A 23,695-nucleotide genomic window follows, 5' to 3' on the forward strand; every position below is an offset into this window, starting at 1 on the left:
CAAGCCTGGAATTGATGAGCAGAACAGGCAGGCAAGAGTCAGCATAGTTGTAAAACCTGGTTTATTTCTTAAAAATAAATACAAAAATATAAATATAAAACATTGGCAGATAGAATCTGATGAAATGAACTTGCACAAACTTGGTTCTTTTTTTTTTTTTCCTTTTTTTGTGTGTTTTGTTTTGTTTTAAACCAGCTGCATATTACACTGATTAACACCACGTGTACAGTTTTGTTTTCGTTTTCATGTACAGAACAGGACATATTGGAGTTTATTTGTTTATTCTTATTGATTCATTTTATTTTTATTTTTCTTCTTTGCCATCTTAAAAGCTGCACTTGCAAGGCTGGGGGACGTGTACCTAACAGAAGCGGCTGGGACATGAGGTGGCTGAAGGGAGCTTCTCACCCTATTCCAATTTCTGAAGGGAAAGGTGTCATTGTTTCTTTTCCTTCCTAAAATAGAATGGACAACACTGAATTCCCATAGTTTTTGGCTCTTGGAGAGGGACTCAATCAAGCTCTGCCTATATTCCCAGTGGCATCCTACTAGAAAGAACGAACGACAGCAACGGACAAATTAAATGGGAAAAGGAAACCGTTGTGCTGAGTGGCAGGGGGAGGAAAAATAAAACCAAACCCAAACAAACCCACAAATCCTCCTGAATGTTAAATACTGTTGAGTGCAGAAGGTGTCTGGAAAAAAAAAAAAAATTCCTTTAGAGGGTGGCCCCAGCGCGGGTTACGAAGCGTCCTTGTCGCTTTCTCCTCCGCCATACATTTCGGCCAGCTTGTTGAACCGAGGCCCCCACTCGCGGAGGTAATCATAGTTTTGGTCTCCCTCAGTGGTGCCTGACTCCAAGGAGCTCAAGGATTCCGCTATGGAATCATTCCCTTCGTAAGCATAGGTGGCCAGGGAGTCGTAGGGTGGGGCGGAGGGATCCGTGTCGTGCTCCTTTAGCCTTTGGTTAATGAAATCCCGGACGTCCGTGTTGTCAGGGGCTGGGGGAGTCCTCCGTGGCACAAAGAAGGTTTCGGGGAGGATGTCTCGTCGGAGCTTCTTGTCTTCAATGGCTGCAGGATTCCTCAGCGTGCCGATGTCGAAGGCTTGGGTGTCTTCCTCGCCGCCCCCTTCGTCATTGTAGCTCACGATGTTGTCTCTGATGTCTTCCTTAGAGAGGATCAAAGGCTCCTTCTTGCGCTGCCTCTTCAGAGCGGCAAACAGCACCACGATCACTTCAAGAGAAGAAAGGAAGGGAGGGATAAAGAGCTCTGCTTAAACAATTTCTGAGCAGCAAATCCATCCAGGGTGAAAGCTTTATTCTGGCTACTTTTCAGCAATTCATTTCTGTCTGATAAATGGATAAACATCTCAGGCTCTGTTTGTTATAAGTTGAGGGACAGAGAGAAATTCCTCCAGAAGTACCAGAGAGTTTGAGGGGCCAAATGGTCCATCCCCAGGGGGTGCACACAGGAAAATGTGTTATCCCATCCCATAATCCTGCAGCTCCCTGTATCAGGAGAGTTCACAGAATCACAGAATCAACCAGCTTGGAAGAGACCTCTAAGATCAAGTCCAACCAATCACCCAACCCTATCTAATCAACCAGACGATGGCACTAAGTGCCTCATCCAGTCTATTCTTAAACACCTCCAGGGACACTGACCCCACCAACTCCCTGGGCAGCCCATTCCAAAGGGCAATCTCTTTCTGTGAAGAACTTTTCTAAGATCAAGCTTAAACTTCCCTTGGCACAGCTTGAGACTGTGTCCTCTCCTTCTGTCACTGGTTGCCTGGGGGAAGAGACCAACCCCCACCTGGCTACAACCTCCCTTCAGGGAGTTGTAGAGGGCAATGAGGTCTGCCCTGAGCCTCCTCTTCTCCAGGCTAAACACCCCCAGCTCCCTCAGTCTCTCCTCTCAGGGCTGTGCTCCAGATCCCTTCCCAGCTTTTTTGCCCTTCTCTGGTGTGATGGTGGACACAGGAAACGGCGTATTTCTACCCATAAATCCTGCGCCCTATAAAGCCATCTGCAGAGTCATCCTCTTCCTCTTTCTTCCCTCTCTGCTCCCATGGGAGATGTCCTCTCTTATCGGGTAATGCCGGGGGAGTATCTCAGGCCTCTTGGGCCTGACTAGGCCTAAAGCCAGGAGGAGAATGGAGGGGGGGCGGGCAGTCTCAGACCTGGCCAGCCTGAGACTTGCCTAGCAGCGGGAGGGGGAAGAAAGAGCCCTGAGGGGTAGACCCTCAGGTGGGAGAAGGGAAGGATTGGAAGCCTCTGGGTACTATGTAAGGGACTCTCTATGCTTTAGGATGTTTTTTGCCACTATGCTGTGTAGTTTTTCTGTAGTTTCACCAATTGCTTTTCCATTTAAACTTTCCATCACTCCCCAATCTGTTTGTGTGAGTGTCATTCTTTTGTCCCTTTCGGGGCAAGAGATGTTCTTGCTGGCCTCAAACCAGCACATCTGGACATGTTCAAGTCTCTCAAAAACCTCCAGGGAGGTGTCCACAATTTGTCTGTGCAACCTGTTCCAGTGTCTCACCACCTTCATAGTGAACACCTTCTTCCTAATGTCCAATCTAAATCTAACCTACTCTAGTTTCAAATAGTTACTTCTCTTCCTATCACTACAAGACCTTATAAAATGTCCCTCCCCAGCTTTACTGTAGCCCCTTTCAGGTACTAGAAGGCTACTCCAAGGTCTCCTTTGATACTTCTCCAGGCTAAGCCACCCCAAGTGTATCATGACCCTCATGGTAAAGATCTTCTTCCTAACATCCAATATAAATCTCCCCTACTCTAGTTTCAAATCATTGCCCCTTGTCTTCTCACCACAAGCCCTTATAAAAAGTACCTCTCCATGTTTTTATCCCCCTTCAGGTACTGGAAGGCTGCTATTAGATCTCTCCAGACCCTTCTCCAGGCTGAACAGCCCTAACTCTGCCAATTCCTGTCCTCACAGGAGAGGTCCTCCAGCCTTCTGATTCCCTCTGCGGCCTCCTCCGGACACTCTCCGACAAGGGGTCTCGTTATTTTTACCGACCTGCTTGGGCCTGAAGCATTTCTTGCTAGTGGTAAAGGTGAGTTTCTTTGTCTTACCCAGCAGGATAACGATGCAAAGGAGAATGGCCACCAGTGCCCCCGTGCTGAGGCCAGCAGGGAGTAGCAAGGCTTCGGCGTTGCAGGACTGCATGTTGCCGCGGCTGTCGCAGGCGCACACGCGGATGGTCAAGGTGCCAGTGCTGCTCTGGATGGGGTAGTCGTTGTCTGAGATCACCACTGGCAGAAGGTAAGTGCTGATTTCGTGCCGACTGAAGCCGTTCCTCCTCGTCAGGATCCTGGCAGTGTTGTCTGGGTGGATGAGAAGATGCTGATTTAGAGCATGGGACGAGAGGGATCACAGACTCACAGAGTCAACCAGGTTGGAAAAGAGCTCAGACGTCATCAAGTCCAACCCATTACCTAATCCCTAACACCTCCTGACAACTAAACCATGGCTCCAAGTGCCACAGCAAATCTGTTTTTGAACATCTCCAGGGATGGTGACTCCACCACCTCCCAGGGCAGCACATCCCATGGCCAATTATTCTTTCTGGGAAGAACTTTCTCCTCACCTCCAGCCTAAACTTCCCCTGCTGCAGCTTCAGACTGTCTCCTCCTGTTTTGTCACTGATTGCCTGGGAGAAGAGAGCAACCCCCACCTGGCTACAACCTCCCTTCAGGGAGTTGTAGACAGCAATGAGGTCTGCCCTGAGTCTCCTCCAGGCTAAACTCCTCCAGCTTCCTCAGCCTCTCCTCACAGGTTTGTGCTACAGACCCCTCCCCAGCTTCATTGCCCTTCTCTGGACATGTTCCAGTACCTCAACATCTCTCTTGACTTGAAGAGCCCAGAACTGGACACAGGACTCAAGGTGTGGCCTAATCCGTGCTGAGTCCAGGGCAGGATGACTTCCCTGCTCCTGCTGGCCACACTATTGCTGATGCAGGCCAGGATGCCATTGGCTCTCTTGGCCACCTGGGCACACTGCTGGCTCATGTTCAGCTGCTGTCACTCAGTCCCCCCAGGTCCCTCTCTGCCTGGCTGCTCTCCAGCCACTCTGTCCCCAGCCTGTAGCACTGCATGGGGTTGTTGTGGCCAAAGTGCAGCACCCAGCACTTGGATTTGTTGAATGCCATCCTGTTGGACTCTGCCCATCTGACCAGCCTGTCAAGGTCCCTCTGCAAAGCCCTCCTAGCCTCCAATATATTGACTCCTGCCCCAAACTTGGTGTCACCTGCAAACTTACTAATGGTGGACTCTACCTCCTCAACCAGTTCAACAATAAAGATATTGAACAGGATGGGGCCCAGCACTGATCCCTGGGGGACACCACTAGTGACAGGCTGCCAGCTGGATGTGGCACCATTCACCACCACTCTCTGGGCTCGGCCCTCCAGTCAGTTCCTAACCCAGCACAGAAAGTTCCTGGCCAAGCCACAGGCTGACAGCTTGGCCAGGAGTTTGCTGTGGAGATTGGTGTCAAAGATCCTGCTGATGTCCAGGCAGACTACATCCACAGCCTGCCCCACATCCACCAGGAGATCTCCTGGTCATTAAAAGAGATCAGGTTGGTCAGGCAGGACCTGCTTGTCCTAAATCATTTACAGTAGGTGCAAACCATCCTTGTAGCATTTGAAGTTGCTCCTGTTGTCATGGTGACATCTCTTTTCCTAATGATATGCATATTAATCACAGAATTATTGAAGCTGGAAAAGACCTCTGAGATCACCAAGTCCAGCCTATGACCTGACACCATGACATCAGCTAAACCATGCCACCAGGAGCCACAGCCAATCTCCTCTTGAAGACCTCCAGTGATGAGGACTCCACCACCTCCCTTGGCCATCCATCCCAGTGCCTGTATGCAGTTCCATCTATCAGATCATTAACATCTTCTCCATGAGTCTCATTTTCTTATGCTGAAGCTTTTGATTAGAAAGCTATTTCTCTATATATTTTTCTGTACATCTGAGCCTCTCCTGTGGGCCTCTGCACCACTTTTGAGTATGATTTGAAAAACAAACAAACAAACAAACAAACAAAAAAAAAAAAACCAAAACCAAAAAATCCTGAAAGCTTAAAATCTTTTACAGATTAATGCAGGTAGTGCATAACACAGCTCAAGTTCAGGGTTGAATCCCTGAAATGAAGCAGTCAACTGATAAAAAAGAACAAAATGACCTTTTATTCCACCAAGCATTCTCTTCTGAAAGATTATTTCTGTGGATCTTCTGTGGCAACACCCACAGGAATGCTATCTGTAGGTGATGTTCCACACCAAATCACGTTCAACATACTGTAGAATAAGGAATTCTTTACTTTAGCACATGGGGTAGGATTTTTTTTTTTGGGGGGGGGGGGGGGGTAAAAAAAAAATTGGACTTGGGGATTCAGAAAATATGAAAATGGTAGATATTCCTAAAAAGCTTTGAGAAGTGAATTTACTAATCTGTACTTGTAGCAGCATACAACTAGCAAATTGTAGCTGTCTGCAGTATGCTGCATCATCAAAAGCAGATCACTGAGTGGCCAAAGAGAAAAGAGGAAGAGAAGGAATGAATAACAGGGAGGGATTACTCCTGTTGTTAGGGCTACAATCCTGAAGTATGAACCAACACTAGAGTTGATAAATTTCTAATAACAATAGAGAGAGAATCCAGATTTAGTCTCCATTAGAAGGAAAATGTGATTTTCATACCTGTGGACCTTTTGAAGTAAGTGACAGCCAAGTTCAGACTGAATTGAAATAATCCATGTGCCAAAAGAAAGAAACCACAGACAGAAAACAAGTAGCAAGGTCCATAACTCTATACACTCAGGACCAGGCTGTCACGACATAATATTTATATTATTTATTATTATTACTTTTTTTTAATTGCATGCCTTCATTGGTTTGGGACATCTGAATGCTTTATTTTCACTCAACATCAAATATCATGTGCCTGACAGATCTGTTAAGTACCTCTGCTGCTAGTACCCCAAACTATTTGATGTAAATTCTTCACTTTTCCTATTATTAGATTTCTTTTTTCCCTGCTGTTATTAGTAGTTTACTACTTCCTGAAATCTTCCTCAGGAAAAGAGGATTATTCCCATTGTCTTTATGCCTTTAACACATTTGAAGTTTGGTGCCATGCTCCCCCTCATTTATTTCTTCTGTAATCTAGAGCCCTCTCCATCAGTCACACAGATCAATGAAGGCCAAAATTGGTTCATAGTTCCCATTTCCCCAAAAGAATCTGCTGAACATTTTCTCTGATTGACAAAGGATCAAAAGCAAAGCCAAAGTGGCTGAGCACTCAGAACCATTATTTGTATTAATGGTGAGAAATAGGCAAAAGCAGAGCAGGGAAATCAGAACTCTGTGACAGGAGGCTACAGTGAAAAATCTGAACTTGCCAGATGAAACCACGGCTGAAATCTTTTTTCCTCTTTCAGTGAAACATTTCATCTGGCTCCTCACCCCAAACCAACCCTTTTCCTGATTTTCTTTATTATTACTTTTATCCCATGTTTACCATGCTCAGTTTTGTAGCCTTTGGTATAGAACACACACAGAAAAGTCTTAAACAACAAACATTCAGATACAATTATTATCCTTGCTAGGAGGAGGCTTAATGGCTTTGCAACATATTGACAGACACCAAAGCCAAATGCAGGTGAGGGATGTATGCCCATGTCATGGTTTGAGGCTGGGTGCCTTTAAGAACCACAAAATTATAGACCTCCAGAGGCTAGACAGGTGCAGGGGGGAGACAGGAAAGTGTAATCTTTTGTTATTTCATTCCCACAATGCCTGCATCTCCAGTATAAAACAGGTAGTCTCTTCCCCTTTTTTCCTCCCTCTCTGCTCCTGGGTGGATGCACAGAGCCTTATCTCAGGTTGGTGGTGGGTAGTGAGACCTGGCTCAGCCTTACTCATGCTGCCAATTTGGGCTTGGAGCAGCCTGGCTCGCCCTGGAGCTTGCAGTTTGAATTAGTCACACGAGTATGGGGGGTGCAGAGAGGCATAGCAGGGGAGGGCATTGGAGGCTGGGATTTTGGCCTGGTTGGAGGGAGGCTTGTGGAAGCTTTGGCCTAAGGAGGTTTTGAAGAACTGTGGCCTATGGATTTCTTTGTATTTCATCTGCTTGACACTGCAGTATGTAGATAAGAATAGAATTCCCATCTAAACTTGCCAATTTCTCTCCAGTCCTCATGTAGAGTGTTTTCTTTAACTCCTTTGAGAAGGGTTGGAGAGCCTGTTGTGATGGTTTTAAAGACTCACACCGTAACACCTGTCTTGCTCCTTAAACCAAAATTAAACTCTTTCCCTACAACAGGCTTAAATTTTACCTTCATTATCCTGAACAGTGAAGTTAGGGTTAACAGCAGCTAAACTGAAGAAAAACTTCTGTCCACCAAGAGGGTCGTCTTTGTCCACTGCACTGATGGTTTGAATAAGCTGCAGGTAAAAAACAAAACAAAATAAAACAAAACAAAACAAGAAAACAAACAACAAAAACCCTCAAATGCACCTTGGTTTCTGCTACAGTTTTCCAGTTTCTATACAATTGTCTAGAACATTGGAAGTGCTAAGAGTACTTCAGATTCAATCTATAAAGACATTGACTTAGGACTTAATTTGTAGCATAAGTTAACAAATATATCATATAAGCTTCTCTGACAAGAGCATTCGTATGTTTTATGTGGTGGTAAATGTAGGCATACAACTCCCAGCATCCCAAAATGGAGAGTTTTCACCTTAGTCCTCTTCCATATCTTTTTTTAACCATACATACTTACAACTTTTTATAAATACATAAAAGCCAAAACATGCCAAAAGTAGGTTTATCTGTAGTCTAGCTTGGTTCAAGTCTTCATCTCTGATCCATTGGTTTAAAATTAAATCAATAGCTAAGACAGGAATTTAGAGAAGTCTTAAAACAGGAATTCAGAGAACAACTAAGGAATAAGATAGGAATTCAGAGGCTATCTAAGACAGGAATTTAGAGATCTAAGACAGAAATTCAGAGATCATCTAAGACAGGAATTCAGAGAGCACCTAAGATAGGAATTCAGACATCTAAGACAGAACTTCAGAGATCTAGGACAGGAATTAGAGAACAGCTAGGACAGAAACTCAGAGATCTAAAGGCAGGAATTCAGAGGTCATCAAAGACAGAGATTCAGAGAACAGCTAAGATAGGAATTCAGAGATCACCTTAAAACAGAAATTGAGATATCTAAGACAGGAGTTCAAAGTACACTTAGGACAGAAATGGAGAGGATGACTAAACTAGAAATTTAGAGATAATTCAAGACAGGAATTCAGAGAACAGCTAAGACAGGAATCCAGAGATCATCTAAGACAGGAATTCAGAGATCTTCTAAGACAGGAATCCACAAATCATCTAAGACAGGAATTTAGAGAACATCCATGACAGGAATCCACAGATCATCTAAGACAAGAATCCAGAGAATATCTAAGACACAAATTCAGAGGTTGTTTTATGTTTTTTTTTTTTGTTGTGATAAAAATGCCATTTTATCAAAAAGATATTTCTGAAAGGGAAGTCCACATTTCAAATTCCATTTGGAAATAAAACTCTTTCAAAACTAAGAATGAAAACCAAAATAAAAATGGATCAGTCTCTTCCTAATCCAAGGTTTTTCTGCTTGTTAGTGGATAACAATTAATATTCCTGAGGGGGAAAATGGCACTTAGATTAAACAGAATATATAGAATACTGATTTCCAACTCTTGCAAACCATTGTAGCATTCTTCACAGGTGCAGCACCTCAGAGCTGGATGAGAATTTGGTGTCTCAGTTCTCAGAGAAAAGCAAATCAGGGTTGGTTGAATTCTTTGAGTGTTTTCTGCAATGCCTACAAAACTTTTGTGTATTATGGGGTAAAGTTAGAGCAAGCCCTTTGCCAACATCAGCTTGTCTGTCAGATAAATGAATGGGTGGCTGCTTTTGACTGAGGTTTTTATACCTAAGTGATGCAAAAATGTCAATTCCCAAATTAAATGCAGTGGGGTTTGATTTATTTCTTGCTTTAGTTCAGAGTGAGGTTTTGTTTTCTACCATAGAATTAAATACTACACCTAGAACTGCTTTTATTTTTTTTTTTTTGACCATATATTCATGAAGGTTCAGTTGGATTTCCAGTTTATTTTCAGTTTATATTTATTCAGTTGAATTCCCACTTCATAATTCATAGAATCATAGAATCAGCCAGGGTTGGAAGGGACCACAAGGCTCAGCCAGTTCCAACCCCCCTGCCATGGGCAGGGACACCTCACACTACATCAGGCTGGCCAGAGCCTCATCCAGCCTGGCTGCAAACACCTCCAGGGATGGGGCCTCAACCACCTCCCTGCACAACCCATTCCAGGCTCTCACCACTCTCATGGGGAATGAACTTCTTCCTCATGTCCAGTCTGAATCTCCCCACTTCCAGCTTTATTCCATTCCTCCCAGTCCTGTCACTCCCTGATAGCCTAAAAAGTCCCTCCCCAGCTTTCTTGGAGCCCCCTTCAGATCCTGGAAGGCCACAAGAAAGTCACCTCAGAGCCTTCTCTTCTCCAGACTGCACAACCCCAACTCTCTCAGTCTGTCCTCACAGCAGAGCAGCTCCAGCCCTCTGCTCATCCTCATGGCCCTTCTCTGGACACCTTCCAGCATGTCCATAGCCCTCTTGGAACAGAGGCTCCAGAACTGGATGCAGTACTCCAGGTGGGGTCTCACCAGATCTGAGCAGAGGGGGAGAATCCCCTCCCTGGCCCTGCTGGCCACACTTCTCCTGCTGCAGCCCAGGCTCTGCTTGGCTCTCTGGGCTGCAAGTGCTCACTGCCTGCTCCTGGTGAGCTTCTCCTCCCCCAGCACCCCCAAGTCCCTCTCCTCAGGGCTGCTCTCCAGCCAGTCCCTGCCCAGCCTGGACTTGTGCTTGGGATTGCCTCCACCCAGCTGTAGGACCTTGCCCTTGGTCTTGTTGACCCTCCTGAGGTTGCCTTGTGCCCAGCTCTCCAGCCTGTCCAGGTCCCTCTGGATGGATCCCTTCCCTCCAGCCTGTCTGCTGCACCACACAGCTTGGTGTCAGCAGCAAACCTGCTGAGGGTGCACTCAATGCCTCTGTCCATGGCACCAACAGAGATGTTGAACAAGCCTGGTGCCAGGACTGAGCCCTGAGGGACTCCACTTGTCCCTGGCCTCCACTGGGACATGGAGCCATTGGCAGCCACTCTTTGGGTGCAGCCAGCAAGCCAGTTCTTTATCCACTGAATGGTCCACCCATCAAACCCATGTGTCACCAGCTTGGAGACCAGGATGTGGTGTCGGACAGTGTCAGATGCTTTGCTCAGGTCCAGGTCAGTTATATTCTCACTTTCTATTTATTCAGTTATGTTTTCAGTTTAAAATCCAAAACTAGGTTAATCTTTAGGCTAGGTCATTTTCTATTCTTCGTTTCTGATCTATCATTTTAAACTTCAATGAGTCTTCAAGCATAAATGGCTTCTGATTTTTTGACACTACTCCTTCTCTGGGGCATCCTTGTTTAACCCTGTTTGGTTTTCCTCTTCCAGTTCTCATAAATTAATCATAGAATGGTTAGGGTCAGAAGAAACCTCCAAAGCTCATCCAGTCCAACATCCTCTGCAGTAAGCAGAGACACCCTCAAGTAGATCAGATGGCCCAGAGCTTTGTTGAGCCTCACCTTGAGTATCTCCAGGGATGGGGGCCTCAACTACCAGGGACCTCAAGGATCATCTAGTTCCAAACCCCCTGCCATGGGCAGGCACACGTCACACTAGATCAGGTTGCCCAGAACCACATCCAGCCTGGCCTTAAAGACATTCAGGGATGAGGCTTCCACCACCTCCCTAGGCAACCTGTTCCAGTCTCTCACCACCCTCATGGGGAAGAACTTCAGCTGGAGTAGAGTTAATTTTCTTCCTGGTAGCTGGTAGAGTGCTGTATGTAGTGTGAGAATAAAGTTTGTTATGCTTAAGCAAGGTTGTGGTGGGAAGAACAATGTTTTTGTATGGGTCAAATGAGTTGAGAAGATGTGGAGCATCTCACCATCCTACCCTCATCCTAACTGGCAGTAAATAAAAATCTTTTTTTTTCCCCACGCTGAGTGTGTTGAGCCAGGGATGGTGATTGGTAAATGATTTCCCTGTCTTTCTCTCAATCTATTTTCTCTTGCATCTTATTTTTTTTTCCACCCTTATCCTGTTGAGGAGGGAGGGAGTGGCAGGGTGGGCACCTAGCTGCCTTCTTTTCTTTTAGCAGCTCATTTGCAAAGCGAGAAAAAGAGCCTCTCTTCTGACCAGAAGCATGGGGAAAATGAATATGTTAAAAAAATATACTCAGCTTCCATGTGAAATCTCTATAAATTAGACTGACTTCTGCTTTCTGCACTGATCCCTGTCTCTTACATCAGAGGATCTTCAGGGGTTGGCTGCTGAGCTGCCAGATGTGTGGCAGCTGGGAGCTGACACAAGCAGTGGGAATCCATCTGCCCAGATTCTAGCTCCTGTCTCTTCTCATCTAGGGGTGGAGGACAGCTGAACTTTGTGTCCAGGACTCTAGCAGTCCAAGCATTTTGCTTCTTTCTTCCCTTCAGGAACTATGGAGTCAGATTTGTAGAGAATCACAGAAACACTCAGGTTGGAAAAGATCCTTGGGATCACCAAGTCGAACCCAGAACCCTACTCTACAAGGGTCACCACTAAACCATAGCCTTAAGCACCACAGCCAAACCACCTGCAAACACAACCAGGCTTGGGGACTCCACCACCTCTCTGGAAGAGGAAAATTCAGTGCTCTATTTTTTTTCCATATTCTATTTCCTTAATCCATATCTAATGTTAAAAATTAATAAAATATTAATATTAGAATATAGTCTGGTATAAAATACTAGAATATCAGAATATGAGAACATTAGAATATTAGACTATCAGAATATCAGAATATTATAATATCAGAGTATTAGGAAATTAGAATAAGAGAATATTAAAATATCAGAATATTAAGATATTAGAATAACAAAATATTGATACATCAGAATATTAGACTATCAGAATATTAGAATATCAGAGTATTAGAATGCCAGAATATTAAAATATTAGGATATTAGAATAACAGAATATTAGAATATCAGAATATTAGAATGCCAGAATATCAGAATATTAGACTATCAAAATATTTAAATATCAAAATATGAGAACATTAGAATGCCAGAATATGAGAATACTAGAATATCAGAACATCAGAATATTAAAATATTAGGATATCAGAATATTAAAATGCCAGAATATCAAAACATCAGACTATCAGAATATTAGAATAACAGAATATCAGAATATTAGGATATTAGAATAACAGAATATTAGAATATAAGAATATAGAAGCCACTACAACTGTCTAAAATTCTGAGTGCTTAGCCAGTGATTTGCATTTATCTAACATCTTGAGTTCTCTAATAACTCTCATAGCAGAAAAAAACGTCCTTGCTCAGTACTTTAGGTATTGTATGCATTATAAATTTAGGGTTTAAATGCTCTGTTAAAATTTCCAGAAGAACAGTTCCAGAAGAATCTGGATATGAAATTTGTAACTCAATCTGAATAGGAAATTTGTAATGCAACCTGGGTGGAAAATTTGTAATGCAACCTGGGTGGAAATTTTGTAATGCAACCTGGATGCCATACCTGTAGGACACAAACAGTTAGGGCAAGCTGGGACTTCACCCACATTCTATTTAGAGGAGCTAAAATGGTTGCATTGAGGCACTACTGTTACCATTTTAAAGGATTTGTGTGTGTGTGCCCTGGAACATGCTGCACTGTAAGAGAAAAGCAGGTTTTTAAATAGTTCTAATAGCCAGCTGGCCATTAGGAAGTAGATTTTTAGTTCAGTCATTTAGCAAGCAGATTAGTGCAGTTATGTCACTTAAATTGAAGCACACAATCTGTTGTGTCAAAAAGGCAAACCAAAATATTATGCTACAGTTAGAAAATTGCATGTTTTGTATATTCCTTTTAAAGAGTTTTGGCTGTGATAAAAAAAAAAAAAAAGGTAAGTCTAAAAATGAGGGAAAGAGAAAGAGAGAGGGAAAGAGAAAGAGAGGGATAGAGGAGAAGGAGAAGGAGAAAAAAATTAATGAAAAAGAGAAAAGGAAGAAAAAAAGAAAAAGAAAGAGAAAAAGAAAGAAAAAAGGAAAAGAGAAAAACAGACTAAAAGAAAGAAAAAGAAAAAAACAATAAGAACTAACAAGAAAAAGAACAATAAAATAAAAGGAAAAGGAAAGAAAAAGAAATAAAAAAGGAGAAAAAAAAGAAAAGGAAAACAAAAAAAAAAAAAATTAAAAGAAAGAAAACAAAGGACAAAGAAAAAAAAAAAAAAAGGACCAAAAAAGAAAACCCGAAAAAGACAGTGAAAAAAGAAAAAGAAAAAGAAAAAGAAAAAGAAAAAGAAAAAGAAAAAGAAAAAGAAAAAGAAAAAGAAAAAGAAAAAGAAAAAGAAAAAGAAAAAGAAAAAGAAAAAGAAAAAGAAAAAGAAAAAGAAAAAGAAAAAGAAGGAAAGAGGAAGGAAGAAGGAAAAAGGAAAAAAAAAAACAAAAAAAAAGGAAAATGAAAGGAAAAACTAAAAAGAAATGAGAAAGAAAAAGAAAAAAAGAAAAAAGAAAAAAGAAAAGAAAAAGAAAAACAAAAAAAAGAAAAAAGAAAAGGAAAAGGAAAAAGAAGGAAAAAAGATAAAAAGGAATGTAAAGACAGATGTAGATGTCTGTAATCGCCCTCAGCAAGGACTGAAAGACATCTGAATGTTGCTATTTGAGCATTGTTTTAAAATAAAAATCCAACTTTTTAGCTCTAACATCTTTGTGAAGGTAACAGCAGAATTATTTATGTCTCTTGGACACACCTAGTCACGATTTAGCAGCAGTTCAGGGCTAGGTAGAGAAAAGTAATTGCCACCCTGCTGATGTTGCTTTAAACTGAGCTTTTACTCTAAGCCTTATTTTGAACACCGTTTCTCCAGGAAAAAAAACATCTACTGTTGAATGCTGTAGGAAAAGTGGAGGGTGGGATGTAGTTTCTCCAAGCCATACCTGCCCAGCTCTTGCATTTTCACAGACAAAAGTATCGTAGAAGACGGCGAACTGGGGGGCGTTGTCGTTGACATCCAAAATCCTAACGTAGACAGGCACACGAGTTGTGTCTTTGGGGTTGTCTGACAGCAGGAAAGAGAATGAAAGGGAGGTTAGTGTCCTACTAAATGTCTTCTGGATTATTCCGAACTGTATGAGCAACAGACATCACAGAATCATGGAATTGTCAGGGTTGGAAGGGACCTCAAGGATCAGCCAGTTCCAAACCCTCTGCCAGAGCAGACCACAGAGGAACACATCAAGGTGGGTTTGGAATATTTCCAGAGAAGGAGACTCCACAATCCCTCTGGGCAGCCTGTTCCACACCTAGAGTAGGTCGTTCAGGAATAAATATTTTTGGGCAGGGACACCTCACACTACAGCAGGTTGCTCACAGCCACATCCAGGCTGGCTGCAAAAACCTCCAGGGATGAGGCTTCCACCACCTCCCTGGGCAACCTGTTCCAGTATCTCACCACCCTCATGGGGAAGAACTTCTTCTTCTAATGTCTAATCTAAATCTCTCCTCTTCTAGCATGGATCCATTCCTCCTGCTCCTATCCCTACCCAACACCCTAAAAAGTCCCTCCCCAGCTTTCTTGTAGCCTCCTTCAGATCCTGGAAGGTCAAAAGAAGGTCTCCTCAGAAGCTTCTCTCCTCCAAAGTGAAGAACCCCAACTCTGTCAGCCTGTCCTCACAGGAGAGAAGCTCCAGCCCTTTGATCATCCTCATGAAATGTTAAGTAGGAAACTGGTCAAAATTTAGCATATAATTGATACCAGGTAAAAAAAAAAACAACAACCTAAATAAAATCAATTCTCAGGGTTGGAAGGGACCTCAAAGGACCAAACCCTCCTGCCAGAGCAGACCACACAGGAACACATTCAGGTGGGTTTGGAATATCTCCAGAGGAGACTCCACAATCCCTCTAGGCAGCCTGTTCCACACCTAGATTAGGTTGTTCAGGAATAAATATTTTTGCTTTAGAATAAAAGTGTAAGGAAGAAAAAATGTTAAAAAAAAGAAAAGTTTTAAAAATAATAAAAATACATAATAAATAATAAAATAGTTTCTTTATGATAATAAAAAAATAATAATTCAGTGTTGATATCTAATAGGCAATTAGGATTTTAAATTAAAATGAAAGTTGCAATTGTTAATAATCTATGCAAATATCTAAATATATTAAAAGTGTGCCCATAACTATGACAGATTTGATGATTTGATGAGCTCAAAAATATTCTGCTGCAAGATTTTTGACCTTGAGTTCTTAAATTGCTTGTGATCTGTGTTGTTTTACACAGAAAAAAAAAAATAAGAAGGAGTTTATGGACACAGTCTTGGACAAGTTTTCAAACCTGCCTTTCCTGTCTTGTGCCTTATTAAGGAGGAAGAAATTCTAACAAAGCCAATGAAAGGAGCCCTTAAAAAGAAAAAAAAAAAAAGATATGATTGCAATCAGAGTTTGAACATATAAATTGCCTTAAAAGTGTGGGTGGAGATTTTTCAGACCTCAGGTTAAGAAAGAAAAAGAGTAATCTGCCCCTTGTCAAATGCCAGCCCATGAGTATTAATTAGGATCAGAGAGCGATTAAGGTCAGAAAAGAGCTCTAAAATCAAGTCCAACCTTCTCCCCAACACCTCCATGGCTTTAGTATTATTTACTAGATCTATTTTAAATCAAATCCCTAGTATTATTTAGAATCAGAGTCATTAGCTTTGGAAAAGACCTCTACAGGCATCAGGTCCAACCTTCTATCCAACACCTTCATCACCACTAGACCACAGAATCATAGAGTCATTAAGGTTGGGAAAGAGCTCTACAATCATCAAGCCCAACCTTCTACCCAACAACTTCATGACCACTAGGGCCATAAAGTTTGGAAAAGACCTCTACAATCATCAGGTCCAACCTTCTACTCAACCCTTGCATGACCTTAGTATTATTTACTATTATTATTTTCATTAAAATCTTAGTATGATTTAGAATCATAGAGTCATTAAGGTTGGGAAAGAGCTCTGTAATCATCAGGTCCAACCTTCTACCCAATACCTCCATGCCCACTACACCCCAGTGCCCTCTCATTAGTGTAGGTTGATCAACAGGAATATGAGCCCCTGTTCTCACCTACTGATCTGATCTACTGATTGAGGCTCTGGCCAGCCTGATCTAGTGTGAGGTGTCCCTGCCCATGGCAGGGGGGTTGGAAGTAGGTGATCCTTGTGGTCTCTTCCAGCCCTGACTGATTCTATGATTCTATGATTCTATGATCTAGTTGCCATACTAAGAATCTGAATCAATGTCTTGGAGTAAAAAAATCCAAACCAAAGCAAAACACATCCTTTGAATTCTGCTGGATGGTAGCCAAATGATTTTACAGCCTTAACAGAATAGGATGCAACTATATAGATAATTCAATATTACTGATTTATTTCCTTTTACATTTTGTTTTTCTTTTAGGCTGCTTCAAATATAGCAGTAAACATTTGGGAGTAGGTGACATTAAGTTCACTTGCTATTAGTAGGGCTCTTGTTAAAGAGGGTGATGTGAATCTCTTTTGACCTCCTGAATTGCTTCAAATGGCAGGTTTAGAGCTCTGGGTTTCAGAGCTTTTTGCAATTTTTGCACTAAATTGCCAAATAAGATCTGTTCTTAATATTGCTTCAGAATTGTGTCATGATTCACAGCTGATATCTCTTAAAGATTTAAAGATCTGAATCTCGTTTCACTTCTTTCTCCAAAACTAGCATACCTTGGAGAATTCTACTTGAACTAGGCCCAGAAAGTCAACGTTCTCAAAAGATCCTGACAAGGAAATGAGTTTAGGTCAAATCATGCCAGGAGAGTGGTTATCCATTAAATAAATAACTCTGAAAAGTAATCTTACAACAATGGAGAGCAGTGTGAGGAACTAGATGATAATTGATGTCCCTTCCAACCCAAACCATTCTATGACTCTATGACTTTATGGCTCTGTGATTCTATGGCTCTATGATTCTGTGGCTCTATGATTCTGTGACTCCATGACTCTGTGATTCCATGACTTTATGACTCCATGACTCCATAATTCTATGACTACATGATTCTATGATTCAATGACTCTATGACTCTATGATTCTGACTCTATGATTCTATGACTCCATGACTCCATGATTCTCTGACTCCATGATTCTGTGACTCAATGACTCTATGACTCTATAATTCTATGACTCTATGATTCTATGATTCAATGACTCTATAACTCTAATTCTGACTCTATGATTCTCTGACTGTATGACTCCATGACTCCATGATTCTGTGATTCAATGACTCTATGACTCTATAATTCTATAACTCTATGATTCTATAACTCTGTGATTCTATGACTCTATGAGTCCATGATTCACTGACTCCATGACTCTATGAGTCTATGACTCCAAGACTCTGTGATTCTATGACTCCATGGCTGTGATTCTATAACTCTCTGACTCCGTGATTCTATGACTCCATGACTATGATTCTATGACAATGTAAGAACAAAAGAATTTTGTTTTTAATTTTTCTTTTTTCCTTTTAAAAGTTACAGCTACAGGGAGTCCTCACGGCAACCAGCCTATGAGTCTGGACAGCAGAAATGAGGACATGCAGGCAAGCAATGCTCAGTTGGCTGGACACAATGTTCCATTTAGTTCTCTGCAGCATAGCTCTTGCCAGCCAAGTTTCACTGCTCATCAGCATTTTTTTGTTCTTCTTTTGTGGGGACAGATTAATCCTAAAAAGCCCAACATCTTTGAAAGCAGATGGTCCTCATAAGGGATTTTGAATGTGAGACCTCTGTCCCTTAGAAAGCTTTCTGTTGGGTGATTCACCTCAATAGAATGGCAGGTGTAGGAAGGGCTCTGGTTTTCTCTTTGTATTTTTAACATGAAATTATCTCCAGAATGATGATTTAAATATTCACAGAATCACAGAACATCAGGGGTTGGAAGGGATCTCAGAAGATTGTCAAGTCCAGCCTCCCTGTCACAGCAGGGTCACCTAGGGCAGGTCACACAGGAACATGTCCGGGCAGGTCTAAAATGCCTCCAGAGAAGACTTCATAACCTCTTTGGGCACCCTGTTCCAGTGTTTTCTCACCCTCACAGAGCAAAAGGTTTTCCTTATCTTCCTGTGGAGAATCCTCTGCTCCACCTTGAACCTGTTTGCCCCTTGTCCATTTATCGGACATCGCTGAGCAGAGCCTGGCTCCATCCTCCTGACACTGCCCTTCACTGCTTCATCAACATGAATGAGGTCACCCCTCAGGCTCCTCCTCTCCAAGCTAAAGAGCCCTCAGCTCCCTCAGTGTCTCCTTGTAAGGAAGATGTTCCACTCTCCTAATCATCTTTGTGGCTCTGCTAAACAATTTTTAATCAGTTCTCTGAGGTCCTTCTTGAACTGAGGGACCCAGAACTGGACACAATATTCCAGATGTGGCCTCACCAGGGCAGAGTGGAGGGGGAGGAGAACCTCTCTCAACCTAGTAGCCACACTTCTAATCCATCCCAGGATACCATTTGCCTTCTTGGCCACAAGGGCACATTGCTGGCTCATGGGCATCCTTGTATCCACCAGAACCCCCAGGTCCCTGTTCTCCATGCTGCTCTCCGATAGGTCAGTTCCCAACCTCTACTGGTCCATGGGGTTGTTTTTTTTTCCCAGATGCAGGACTCTACTCTTGGCCTTGTTGGCTTGCGTTCAATTTCTCCCTGCCCAGCTCTCCAGTCTGTCTAGGTCCTGCTGAATCTTAGCACAGCTTTCAGGGGTGCCAGCCACTCCTCCAAGTGTGTCATCAGCATTCCAAGAAAAGCTGTAGCTTAGGGACCAAATTGAACCTAACTTGTATTGATTCCAAGAGCTGTAGGCAGAAATGCTATAGGAAGTGATAATTGTCTTTCTAAGGAAAGACAGAAAATGGGAGAGAAAACCATAGATCACCATCCTGCCTGTAAGTAGTGGAGTCCCCCATGGATCAGTGCTGGGGTTGGTGCTGTTCAACATCTTCATCAATGACATTGATGAGACAGACAGACAGAGTCTTCTCAGCAAGTTTGCTGATGACATGAAACTGGGAGGCTTGGCTGAGACACCTGAAGGCTGTGAGGCCATTCAGCAAGACCTGGACAGACTGAGAGCTGGGCACAGAGGAACCTAATGAGGTTCAACAAGGATAAGTGCAGAGTCCTGCATCTGGGGAGGAAGAATAAACTGCAGCAGGACAGGTTGGGAGAGGATCTGCTGGAGAGCAGCCCTGTGGAGAGGGACCTGGGAATGCTGGTAGATAACAAGTTATCCATGGGACAGCAATGTGCCCTTGTGGCCATGAAGGCCAATGGGATCCTGGGGTGTATTAGGAAGAGTGTGTCCAGCAGATCCAGGGAGGTTCTCCTGCCCCTCCACTCTGCCCTGCTGAGACCTCATCTTGAGTGCTGTGTTCAGATTTGGGCTCCCCAGCCTAGGAGGGACAGGACCTGCTGGAGAGGATCCAGCACAGGGCTATGAGGATGATTAGGGGACTGGAGCACTGCCTAGGGAGGAGAGGCTGAGGGACCTGGGGCTTTTCAGTCTGGAAAAGAGAAGATTTAGAGGGGATTTAACAAATGTTTCTTAATATCTGAGGGCTGGGGGTCAGGATGGAGGGGACAGGCTCTGCTCACTTGCTCCCTGTGATAGGACAAGGAGCAATGGATGTAAGCTGCAGCACAGGAGGTTCCACCTCAACACAAGAAGGAACTTCTTGCCTGTGAGGGTCACAGAACACTGGAACAGGCTACCCAGGAAGGTTGGGAGTCTCCTTCTGTGGAGACTTTCAAGGCCGGTCTGGATGTGTTCCTGTGTGACCTGAGCTAAATTGCATGGTCCTGCTCTGACAGGGGGGTTGGACTCGAAGATCTCTTTGTGTCCCTCCAACCCCTGACATCCTGTGATCCTGTGATCTCTGCTACTTGAACAGCAAAATCATGACACTGCTATCAAGGAAAAGGAAGAAGGCAGAATTACTCCACTCTTACTATTTAATGGAGTAACTTGAGTTGGGCATTGCAAGTCAGTTGTGGAAGCAGGTGAGCAGCAGCAGCAGCAAGGAGACAGCTGTTGCTAACAACCTCCAATTTACTTTCCCAGAATATCTAAATAGAGGGATACAGAGTGGGGGGAGAAGGAAGGGAGGTTGTTGGTGGTTTGTTTGGTTTTTTTCCTTTCTCCTCATGAAGTCACAGCTGGAGATTTGCAGGCTAAGCAAAACTGCAAGGAAAAAGAGAGCAAATCGGCTTACTGATCTCAGCTGCTATGACACTAAGATTGTGCCACTGGGATATCTCACGGTCAAGTGGCTTCGAGGTGTAGATGGACCCATTGCCAGAATGGATGTTAAATATCCTGTCAAGGTCAGTGTGACGATCCAGGGAAAACCTGAAGGGGGAAAAAAGGGAAAACAGAGTCACAGAATCGTCAGGGTTGGAAGGGACCTCAAGGATCATCCAGTTCCAATCCCCCCGGCCTTGTAATGCTTTGGAACTTCTGATACTCCACCTGGCAAAATGTAACATCTCCAAACTGATTTATAAAAAACATTAGAATCAGGGAATCATAGAATTGTTAAGGTTGGAAGGGACCTCAAGGATCAGCCAGGCCCAAAACTCTTGCCAAGGGCAGGGACACCTCACACCACAGCAGGTTGCTCACAGCCACCTCCAGGCTGGCTGCAAAAACCTCCAGGGATGAGGCTTCCACCATCTCCCTGGGCAACCTCAGCCAGTCTCTCACCACCCTATTAGGGAGGATTTTCTTCCTAACACCCAATCTGAATCTACCCACTTCTAGTTTTGTTCCATTCCCCCTGCTTCTTTCCCTACCTGATACCCTAAAAAGTCCCTCCCCAGCTTTCTTGTAGCCCCCTTCAGATCCTGCAAGGCCACAAGAAGGTCTCCTCAGAGCATCCTCTTCTCCAGACTGCACAACCCCAACTCTCTCAGTCTGTCCTCATTTATACAGTTCTCAAGGTTAGCTGCAGAGAATAAGGAATAAAGACTAAGAATGTCAGAAATACAGTACAACAGTGATTTTTTTGAGCTGAGCTTTTCTAGACATGCATGAGAAGTATACAAAAAAAAAAAAACTAACAATAAAATAAAGTCAGGATTTCAATATAATAATTAAGGAATTGATTTAATCCTGCAAGGAAAATTGTCTTTGATGTACTGCTCCTGCAGACTGAGACTGACAGCTAATTTATGAGCCTTTCAAAAGTATTGTTACAAGCTCAGCTTCTACACTTCAGGGTATATTAATTTACTAGAGAACAAGTTAAATAAAAATAAAAAAATAATAAAATCTCAATAAAAAGAGGTTTACATGGAGAAATTTGACAAATATCCTGGTGTGGAAGGATCTTCTGTGTCACTATAGCTGCAGATCTTCTGCAGGCAAACCTGAATTCTCACCCAGTATGGCAGAATGTCAAACTAGAATCAGAACTTTTCCTTTGCTCTCCATGTTTTATAATATGGAACATTTGCCTTCAAAGCTAGGGTGGAACCTTTGATGTGGAATTAAATGTGGAAGCAGAACATTTATTGAACTACCTGGTGGAACTGAAGGAAAAAAAAAAGATAAGAAGGCTGATAGTACACTTGTAGAAGAAAATTGTCCATGTTTTTATGAGCTTTTATGAGTAATTTAAAGCAGTTTCTCAAATATTTGTTTTTTACTGACAGTAGTGAAGGGAGACCTCATTTCTCTCTACAGCTCCTTGAAAGGAGATTGTAGTGAGGTGGGGGTCAGTCCCTTCCCACTAGTTTTAGGTGATAGAAGCAGAGGAAATGGCCTGAAATTGTGCCAAGGGAGAGTTAGGTTGGAGATTAGGAAAAAAATTCTATGTTGAAAGAGTGTTCAGGCATTGGAACAGGCTGCCCACTAGAATTGGTTTTTCAAGGCCTAGAAAGATGTGAGGGAAGTTAAGTCCCCTGGTGATCAATCCACACCAGAGGATTAAAATCATTCCTCTAATTCAGGCAAAGCTGAGCTTCATAGAATCAGAGAACTGTCAGGGTTGGAAGGGACCTCAAGGCTCAGCCAGTTCCAAGCCCCCTGCCATGGGCAGGGACACCTCACACCACAGCAGGTTGCTCACAGCCACCTCCAGCCTGGCTGCAAAAACTTCCAGGGATGAGGCTTCCACCACCTCCCTGGGCAACCTCTGCCAGTCTCTCACCACCCTCATGGTGTAAAACTTCTTCCTAACATCCAATCTGAATCTACATGTTCCTTTTTCCCATTCCCTGTAGTCCTATCCCTCCCTGACACCCTCAAAAGTCCCTCCCCAGCTTTCTTGGAGCCCCCTTCAGATCCTGGAAGGCCACAAGAAGATCTCCTGGGAGCCTTCTCTTCTCCAGACTGAACAGCCCCAACTCTCTCAGGCTGTCCTCACAGCAGAGCAGCTCCAGCCCTCTGCTCATCCTCGTGGCCCTTCTCTGGACACCTTCCAGCATCCAACCTGATCTTGAGTACCTCCAGGAAGGGGACAATCCACAGATTCCCTGGACTACCTGTTCCATTATCTCAACACCCTCACTGTAATTAATTTCTTCCTAATCTTCATCCTAAATATACCCTCTTCAAGCTTAAAGTGATTGCCTCTTATCCTAGCACTACAAGCCCTTGTAAAAAGTCCCTTTCTGTCTTTCTGTAGCCTCTTTGAGGTACTGGAAGGCTGTTCCAAGGTCTCCTCAGAGCCTTCTCCTCTCCAGGCTGAACAACTCCAGCTCTCACAACCTGTCCCCACAGGAGAGGTGCTCCAGCCCTCTGACCATATTCCTGGCCTCCTCTGGACCTGCTCCAGCTGTTTGATAATTTTATCCTGGCAACAATTCCTCTGATAACTGTGTAGAGCAGGAGGCACCAAGCAGAGCAGGTGAGATCAGCTCTGCACACTGACCAGAGGAAGCCAGCAGTCAGGAATTTTGTTTTCACAGTGTGAAGCAAGCAGGAGTCTTGAAAAGTGTACTTGAAATCCATATGTAGCTGGGTGAGTTTTCAGAATCACCAAATCACAGAATGTTAGGGGTTGGAAGGGACCTCCAAAGCTAATCCAGTCCAACCCCCCTGCCAGAGCACGATCACCTAGAGCAGATCACACAGGAACACATCCAAGAGGTTTTGGAATATCTCCAGAAAAGGAGAGTCCACAACCCCCCTGGGCAGCCTCTTCTGTAATCCTCCCAGTGAAGTTTTTTTTCCTCTTGTTTCCATGGAACTTCCTCTGCCTCAACTTCCATCACTGCCCCTTGTGTTGGCATTGGGCATCACCCAGCAGAGCCTGGCTCCATCCTCCTGGCACTCACCCTGCACATCTTTATCAACATGAATGAGGTCACCTCTCAGACTCCTCCTCTCCAAGCTACAGAGCCCTCAGCTCCCTCAGTGTCTCCTCATAAGGAAGATGTTTCACTCCCCTAACCATTTTTGTGGCTCTGTGCTAGACTCTTTCAAGGA

At 43.4% G+C, this 23,695-nt stretch overlaps 1 protein-coding gene across 1 annotated transcript in view; it reads right to left on the reverse strand.

Moving 5' to 3' along the window:
• Window positions 1–741: 741 nt before the first annotated feature.
• LOC128967591 (cadherin-10) overlaps window positions 742–23,695 on the reverse strand; it is a 71,446-nt gene continuing 48,492 nt past the window's right edge. Inside the window, exons 7-11 of the mRNA XM_054381758.1 lie at window positions 20,478–20,614; window positions 14,145–14,266; window positions 7,380–7,488; window positions 3,104–3,355; window positions 742–1,235 (exon numbers count right to left, since the gene is read on the reverse strand). Of these exons, the coding sequence (XP_054237733.1) occupies window positions 742–1,235; window positions 3,104–3,355; window positions 7,380–7,488; window positions 14,145–14,266; window positions 20,478–20,614 (1,114 nt within the window). The remainder of the gene's footprint in view (window positions 1,236–3,103; window positions 3,356–7,379; window positions 7,489–14,144; window positions 14,267–20,477; window positions 20,615–23,695) is intronic.

The sequence above is a fragment of the Indicator indicator genome, chromosome 6, assembly GCF_027791375.1.
Source record: "Indicator indicator isolate 239-I01 chromosome 6, UM_Iind_1.1, whole genome shotgun sequence".
In the NCBI taxonomy this organism is placed as follows: domain Eukaryota; kingdom Metazoa; phylum Chordata; class Aves; order Piciformes; family Indicatoridae; genus Indicator; species Indicator indicator.